The sequence below is a fragment of the Drosophila miranda genome, assembly GCF_003369915.1.
Source record: "Drosophila miranda strain MSH22 chromosome Y unlocalized genomic scaffold, D.miranda_PacBio2.1 Contig_Y1_pilon, whole genome shotgun sequence".
In the NCBI taxonomy this organism is placed as follows: Eukaryota; Metazoa; Arthropoda; class Insecta; order Diptera; family Drosophilidae; genus Drosophila; species Drosophila miranda.
This window is the reverse complement of record NW_022881603.1, coordinates 21,604,141-21,612,802: the sequence shown is the minus strand read 5'-3', so window position 1 is coordinate 21,612,802 and position 8,662 is coordinate 21,604,141. Positions and strand designations below refer to the sequence as shown.

General features: G+C 48.3%; 1 protein-coding gene across 1 annotated transcript; it reads left to right on the top strand.

The window, feature by feature from the left end:
- Positions 1-4,397: 4,397 nt before the first annotated feature.
- Positions 4,398-6,674, top strand: LOC117191275 (ventral anterior homeobox 2-like). The gene is made up of 3 exons (XM_033396185.1): positions 4,398-4,697; positions 5,638-5,786; positions 5,847-6,674. Exons 1-3 carry the CDS (start codon positions 4,445-4,447, stop codon positions 6,588-6,590), a joined length of 1,146 nt encoding a protein of 381 aa, XP_033252076.1. The 5' UTR covers positions 4,398-4,444; the 3' UTR covers positions 6,591-6,674.
- The last annotated feature ends 1,988 nt before the right edge of the window (positions 6,675-8,662 follow it).

Sequence of the window (8,662 nt, the reverse complement as noted above, 5' to 3'; positions counted from 1 at the left end):
AGGCGCCAGATTATCCTCGTCCTAAATGAGGAATCCATTGATCTCCTCGCAAAGTCGGACGGTGTAGTGGATTATGGCTACAAGAAAGTCACCATATCCACTTACAAGTCCGATCGCAAGGGCAGGCAAGCGGAGGTCGAGCCAGACCCGGAGCTGCCGGAGATCCCGAAAGAGGGGGCCTCGTGCGAGGAAGACAACCCGGCGTCGGATGCGGCGTCCATGATGTCGGACGATATCTTGGACGACTACGCGTTCGACGAGAGCGACCTAGCCAGAGGTCTCAGCCACATCGTTGTCGGGGAGGAGCCGGAGTCCGCTGACAGCGATCTAGAAGCAACAATGGTGGAGGCGAGCCTCAGGAATGTCGTTGACGCTCCTGCAGATAAACCTCCACCATTGTAAGGCAGCAAGGGTGGAGCCGACATAGTCCTCATTCAGGAGCCCTGGATCCTCGGAAACAGGGTCTCCGGTCTGAGGACTTCTGACTACAAGCTATATGTAGCTGAAACCGCAGGTAAAATTCGTACCTGCATTCTTGCAAAAAGAGAGTTGCACTTATTTTTGCTCCCAAATTTCAGCAATGAAGACCACACCGCAGTGAGCCTCGAAGGCCAGGAGCGCTCACTGAGGATCTGCTCCGCATACATGGGGCATGAACAACCAGACCCCCCTCCACACGCGCCTCTCCGGGCTCTAATCGCAGACTGCTCGGCCAAGGACATCGGCCTAATTGTGGGGTGCGATGCCAATGCACATCACTGTCAGTGGGGAAGCACTGACACAAACGAAAGGGGTGAGTACCTTTTCAATTACTTACTGACCACTCAGATGGTCTTACTAAACCGGGGTAGTGATCCCACCTTTATCATTAAAAACCGCAAGGAGGTCCTGGACCTCACGCTTGCCTCTCATGAGATACAGCGTAACATTGTATCCTGGAGGGTCCTGGAAGAGCACTCCTTCTCGGACCACAGGTACGTGGAAACTGTCTTCTCCTTCTCAGTACCGAAGCCAGTCCGATTCCGGAACATCAGGCGGACAAACTGGACTCGGTACTCTGATTACCTCTGTCGTGTTCTCCCTGAGCCCCCATCTGAGGAGGAGTTCTCCACGGAGGCCACGACTCGTCTTCTTAAGATCTTTACCGACGCCTGCAATAAGGCGCTCGACAAAGCATGCCCCTCTGGCAAGAACAGAGGCCGGAAGAAACCTGAATGGTGGAATCCGAAACTGGGTGAACTCCGGAAAGCCTCCCGGAGACTCTTCAATAAAGCTAAGGCTGAAAACGTTGAGCAAAACTGGGCCGAATACAAGGCCAGTCTGTCAACCTACAACAAAGAACTTAGAAAAGCCAAACGCGCCTCCTGGCGTAAGTTCTGCAGCGAAATCGAGAGTAACTCAGAAGCCTCACGCTTGCGCAGAGTTCTCTCGAAGACAACACCCACCCTGGGCTACTTGAAGAACACCGACCAGTCGTGGACTACGTCCAGCGAGGAGTCGCTAAATCTTCTCCTAAATACCCACTTCCCTGGCTGCGATGAAAACAGACCCAACCTACCTCGCGCCTCCTTCTGTCGCCTCAAATGCCATCTTGAGACTGCTAAGCCAAGAGAACATTTCCTGGGCGATCAGAAGCTTTAAGCCCTACAAGTCCGCGGGCCAGACGGCATTTTCCCTGCCCAACTGATTCACGCGGGACATAAAGCCATTAACTGGCTCAAAATAATTTACGAGGGAATCTTCTCCCACGGGTGCATTCCTGACACCTGGCTTCAGACCAAAGTCGTATTCATACCCAAGGCAGGCAAGCCCTCGCACACTGCCCCAAAAGATTTCAGACCCATAAGTCTATCGTCTTTTCTTCTAAAGGCGATGGAGCGGCTCCTGGGGCTGCATCTAACGGCGTGCATTCCGTCCAGTCTGATCTCAGACTCCCAGCATGCCTATCGGAAGGGAAGATCCACCGAAACGGCCCTACACTCGATCACATCGATCATCGAAGCATCCCTTAATTTTAAGGAGTACACCCTAGTAGCCTTCCTCGACATAGAAGGCGCCTTTAACAACATCCTTCCGACCGCCATCACGGGCGCACTGACGGATCTGGGCGTTGACTCCAGGACGGTGAGCCTGATCGATCAGATGCTACAATGCAGGACGGTTGAGGCATCACTGGGGACGTCAACGTGTACCAGATCTGTCAGCAGAGGCACACCGCAGGGCGGAGTCCTCTCGCCCCTCCTATGGAACGTGGCAGTGAACACACTGCTGCGGGAGATAGAGGGGGGTGGCTGCCGTGTGGTGGCGTACGCGGACGATGTTGCCATAGCATTCTCCGGAAAATTTCCGCAGACATTGTGTGAGTGCATGACAAGTACTCTCACGAAAATGCCGAAATGGGCAGACAAATGCGGGTTAGGCGTCAACCCGTCTAAAACGGAACTGGTGCTTTTCACTAGGAAGTACAAAGTTCCGGTACTGATTCCCCCAAGACTATGTGGGGAAACGCTAGTCTTCAGCAACAACGCCAAGTATCTTGGCCTAATCCTCGATAGAAAGCTCGATTGGAAATTGAGCATAGAGGATAGAGTAAAGAAGGCCACAGTGGCCCTCTATACTTGCAGGAAAGCCATCGGACTAAAATGGGGAATGACCCCCTATATAGTTCGGTGGCTCTACACCGCCATCATACGACCAATCATGCTCTATGGAGTGGTGGTATGGTGGCCAGCCTTGGACAGAAGGACATGCCTCAATAAACTCAGCAGAGTTCATCGCATGGCAGAGCTATGCATAACTGGCGGGCTACGCACTACTCCAGGGGAAGCCCTGGATACTGTGCTGGACCTCCTCCCTGTGGATCTCATGGGAAAGAAGGTGGCAACACTTTCCGCCCTCAGAATGAGAGAAGCCAGACTGTGGAAAGCATCCGCGGTTGGGCACTCGGGAATCCTGATGAGACTCCCGCAATTACCAGAGAGGACAGATTACTGTATCCCCAGTGATCACCTCTCGACGCCCTTCCAGGTATCAATCCCATCTAGGGAGGACTGGGAGATGGGCGAACCAGGACCTGCAAATGCGGTCCACTTCTACACTGATGGCTCAAAGCTAGACGGCCGCGTGGGAGGCGGAGTCTACTGCAGCGAGCTGAACATCAGTCATTGCTTCAGGCTCCCGGATCACTGTAGTGTGTTCCAAGCGGAGGTTGAAGCCATCAAGGAGGCCATTTCGATCGTCTCCAAATTACTTCTAGATACGCACTTAGTGTGCGTCTTCTCGGACAGCCAAGCAGCTATCAAAGCTCTAGGCTCAATATCGTCGAACTCAGCGACTGTAAATGACTGCCGCAGGTCTCTGCACGAGATCGCAGAGCAGTTAGATCTCTTCCTTATATGGGTCCCCGGCCACAGGGACATCGAGGGGAATGACGCCGCCGACGAGCTAGCCAGGCAGGGTACTACGGTTCCTCTCCTATCGGAGAGGGAGCAAGTAGAGATGCCCTTGGCTACGTGCACGAATTGTTCGAGCAAAATGCCAATAGGAGATGGCAGCAAACCGTTTCCTGTAAAGTCTCAAGATTGATATGGCCATATCGATCGAAGAAGCGCTCAGCAGAGCTGTATAAACTCAGCAGAGCACAGTGCTCTGCAGTTACTAGAGCCATTACGGGACACTGGCAGATCGGCACTCACGCCTCTAGACTGTCAATCCCTCATAACGACTTATGCAGGAGTTGTCGCGACGAGGAGGAGGAGGAATCGGTCCCCCACTTCTTCTGCCACTGCCCAGCCATTGGAAATCGTCGTCTTCGTATTCTCGGGGCCGCTTTCCTCACGGACATTTCGGACCTGTCCGTAATCAAACCAGTCCAAATACATCCAAGCCACCGGATGGGACTGCCCTTAACCTGCAGTAGTATGCTCTCACGGTTCGGGCAACGCGAAGGGGCACATGCCCATGCGGCAACACAACGGACCTTTTATAGGTCCAAGTGAGCTTGGGGGCGGGAGGCTCTTATCCCCCCCCTCCCGGCTACCGCCTTAACCTAACCTAACCTAATCATAGCCGAGATGTGAGAGAACGAAGACGAAAATATATAATATAGGGGAATGTTCGACACGCCCAGACACCCAAACCATTTCACACACATGTTTTAAAAATAAACCCACATGTGTGTCTGCTTCGCTCTGAATCGGATTCGGAATCGGCTATGTCTGTTTCTGTTGCTCCCACGAGGACAAACAGACAACAGCAGAGAGTGTGAGGGAGACAGAGAGTGCGACTGAATATAGCCGAGGCCACGCCCCGCCAGGCACCGCCCGGTTGCCAAGATCCTGCACTTCGAAATATTCAAATTAGTGTTCCGAAACCACTCGAGGCGCGCTGTTGTTTTGATAGCTATCGCAGAGGCCAAAAGACCCAATTCAAGATCGGTTCAAATATGAATTCCCAATCGGCGGCGCGTCGGTGTCTGCACAGTTTTTCGGTCGATCAGATTCTGGCTAAGCCGGAGCTGCGTCCGTCCAATAGTTTCGAGGTGATCGGCGCGTCACAGGCGGCGTCGCAGGATGACAGTGACAGCGGCAGCATCTGTGATGTGTCCCGCGTCTCCAGTCCGGCAACATTGAGCTGCCTGGAGGATGCTTTGGACGATGGCAAAAGTGATATAGATATAGCCTCAGACGACGGCAACGGTGCGTATGATTGATGGAAGTGGACTGCAGAACAGCCCTGAGAAGAGGGCCCGAGAACCCAATTGCAAACCTATGAAATGGCTGTCTTATTGTGCTTTTTGAGGAATTTATAAGGAATACCTAATATTTAAGAGGATTTTATGATTATAACCAAATGCCAGCTGCGCATTAAAGGTGGTATTAAATTAAGGAAAATTAAGGATACTGATTCTCTGCAAAGATTGGATCGGCAAGATCGGATCACTATATCATCTAGTATTCATGGGAACGAACAGAGTAACAAATCTGCCCCGAAACTTCATCTATTTCTTGGAAGATGTATAAAGATACACTCTTTGCAGCTTATACATATCGAGACTTTTGACCCAAAGGCCCAAACGCCAATCTCTCAAGTTTTGTTACTAATGATATTGGTAATTCCACCTGAACGAACGCCGCCATGGCTGAGTGATCTCATCTGTCAACTGTGCGATCAAGAAACAAATGGTCAAAAATTAGCTTGAGGGGTGACAGAAAATACAAAAAGAAAAGCCCGACACCGTCACATACGAGTAGCTAATGATGCAGTTGTCAAAGCAGGTGCGGGATCGGAAAAGATCTGAAAGAAAAGGTATAGGTGTAGGGCCTCCACCCGTAGAGAAGGAATTTATATGACAATTTGTTTTCGGTCAGCCAAGAGAATGCCACGCCAAATGGCCAATTAGAGGCAATGGCTGAATGAGATGCAGCTTTTTGATTGAAACGCTTGAGTGGTTGCCAACAAGGGATTGGGGCAGCCTTGGTAACGGATCGAAAAATTACAATTAGCAGCAAATAGTTGGCACCTCTCCCTGGCAACGGAAGAGCGGAATGGCCGCTGTCGGTAGCAATAAGTGCCTTTGAACCAATGAAACAATTTCCCATTCATTCATTAGCTCCTTCCTCTTCCTTTCGCTTGCAGCACTCGGCGATGATCGAAAGAAGCGTCCGCGAACGGCTTTCTCGGCGGCACAGATCAAGGCCATGGAAACGGAGTTCGAGCGGGGCAAGTATCTATCGGTGGCCAAGAGAACGGCGCTGGCAAAACAGCTCCAGCTGACGGAGACGCAGGTGAGGGCACAACTGAACCCCAAAAGGCAGACAGTTCTCTTCTAATACCACCTTGGGCAGATCAAGATCTGGTTCCAAAATCGTCGCACCAAGTGGAAGCGCAAGTACACATCGGATGTGGAGACCCTGGCCTCCCACTACTACGCCCAGCTGGGGATCTGGGGCTTGGCCAGACCCATGGTGGTGGGCGATCGCCTTTGGCTCTTCAGTCAGACGCCCGCCGGCCCCACGCCCATCCAGTCCATCATGCTGAATGGCAGTGGGTCCGCTCCTCCAATGGCGGCAGCAGCGCCGCCAATGCGTCCGTATCCACAGAGTGGGGGAATACCTCCCCTGCCGGTACCCAGTGTCATGGAGAGCGCCCGCAATGCCATTCTATCCCGTGGACAGCCCCTCAACTTTGCTCTGCCCTTTGGCGTATCCAAGTCGTCGGCGGGTGGAGTGCCCGTGTCCCCGTCCAGCTATGTGCCGCGCTGCAAGTCCTATGCGGGCGGGTTCATGAACTACGCCCCGCCACATCCTCAGAGCGAGGCCTATCTCCAATTGAAGTACGCTACCCTGACACCGGAAACGGAAACCGGCACGACCAACGGTCTGGCCGAGCTGGAGCGCGTCTTTGGCGACGCGAATGCCAACTTTCTGCAGCACCGGAGCGTCCCTGGCACAGGAGCGGGAGGCGCCACGTCCTATGGCCACGAGGCATTGGGCCAGGCCCAGCGCAGCCGTAGACCCACGCAATCGGAGTCCGAGTGCAGCGACATCGATTGCGAGCAGCTGGACGAAGATGAGGCGGCGGCGGAGTAGCCTAATAATTGGATACAGTTACGGATTTCGTGTTATCTTAAGAATTTTATGTATGTTCCACACTAAAATGTGCTCCTACGAATTTCACGTGTTATGTGGTTTGTCTGTGCAGAGGGATTCGGATTCGTCTGCCAGGGACAGGAAAAGGAAAAGATAGGATAATTGGATGGCCAAATTATGTAAGAATGATGCAAAGTATACCCTTAAAGAATAATGGCTTCGAATGAACATTGGATTGGATTTACAGAGGCATTTAATACATACATATATATCTGTCAAGTTCATAACTCAAGAGAGAGTGAAATAGAATTTGGTCACAGCCCGATTGATGTCGTAGGCAATCCAGTTTATTTCTACCATATAATCACCATCCGGAAATGGTAGCACTACAGAAAATTGGTGATTTACAGATTCAGTGCTTAACTTTTCCAAGATAATAGCATGCTGGAAGCGGAAAAATAGTTGCAATTATTACCAATTTTTACCTTATCATTACTACTTGGTGGCGCCACCTATCGGTAATAATGTGAACTAACTTCGATCTCAATCCTTCTTCTCAACCATGTAAAATCCTCTCATATCGATCCTTCACTCATTTATATTCTCTCTCCTTCCTCTTACTGTCAATGAACCTGTTTTTACGATTGGTCCCGTGTTGCGATTCAAACAACCCTCAAACAGGTAGGTCATCCCTTTGCAATGAATCTAATGTGATAGTTTAGAGGTATTTTTTAAGTTTTCCTGAAAAACGGTTTCGATGCCCTTGAACCTTTCTACTTTCTTTATAATTTATATTCCTCCTTTGTGTACCTAACACTGTCCCATAGCAAAGTGCCTATATAATAACTACTCACAGCTAACAGCTAGTACATAAACTAGTAATCTTTCAACAACGATGGATGACCTCGAAATCATTTTTATCGATTCCCAACCGGAATCAACCATAAATCTGGACTCTCAGCCGAGCTCCGTAGACCTGTCCTTGATTTTTGGGATTCAGACCCAAACCTATCTCGAGAGCAACTTGACCTGGTTAAGTGACATTAAATGGGATGATGACGACGATGACCCAAGGAATGCAACGCCTAATAATGATAATCCATCATTCATTTACCCGGATGATGACAACATTTTCGATTTAGTAGATAATCAGGATGATGATAAAAGATCTCAACTCCAGGAACTACTTCGGGATGAAGATGATGATGACTTAATTGCTGCGGTAAAATTAGCTGAGGCGAAATTTTAATAATACGAATACATATTTATATAATAAGAATATTTTATGTATTTTTCTAATAATATTATATACATATGTATATAATAAATATAACACATTTAACCACTATTTATTTTAAATGTTTGCTGTTTTACTTTTGATTGGTTGAATTTCACTTCCTCTTATTACAAGAGAATCATAGGATTCGTTTGAAACAGGTTTCTCCCAAGTGAGGATTACACAAAAAGAATAAGTGGATTTCAGGTAGAATACTGATGCTTCTGAATGAATTAATTGAGTCATTTTTACATCATATTATACTTAGTTGGTAAATTTATGTAAAGGTATTTATATTTAAAATCGCACAGATTATTTCATTTTTGAATATTTATTTTATATTTTTCGCTTTAATTCCATGTTATGCTTAAATAAAATATGCATATTGAAGTCAATTCTCAACCAAAACAGTTCAGTTCCTGGACATAAGTAACATCGATAAAATGATGATTTTGATTTTGAATAACTAAAGTTGTGGATTTTTAAGGTGTGTTTTTTCAGTTCATTGCGGGAACTAAAAGATGTTTTTAAATAGCACAACTCGCAATGAAATTTCCTCATTTCGAAGTAAAAATGAACTAACCTATCTCAGTAACTTACAGTTCTTATATAGGAAGTGATCAGCATATAAACAAAAATTCTATGCATTTTGTTCTGTTTTATAATTTTTTCATGTTGACTGTTATATAAGACCAAAAATAAAATATAATATTTGAACCAATATACAGCAGTGTATCCATAGTTCATCCCTTATTACTCAACCACCAATCAGACTTAAGACATCTGGCCATTACAG

What these genes read in the sequence shown, in the direction of transcription:
- LOC117191275 (XM_033396185.1), top strand. Translation starts at nt 4,445, where the DNA reads ATGAATTCCCAATCGGCGGCGCGTCGGTGTCTGCACAGTTTTTCGGTC. An exon ending in AGCCTCAGACGACGGCAACG is followed by an intron (nt 4,698 to 5,637) that starts GTGCGTATGATT and finishes TTTCGCTTGCAG; the next exon opens with CACTCGGCGATGATCGAAAG. An exon ending in TCCAGCTGACGGAGACGCAG is followed by an intron (nt 5,787 to 5,846) that starts GTGAGGGCACAA and finishes CACCTTGGGCAG; the next exon opens with ATCAAGATCTGGTTCCAAAA.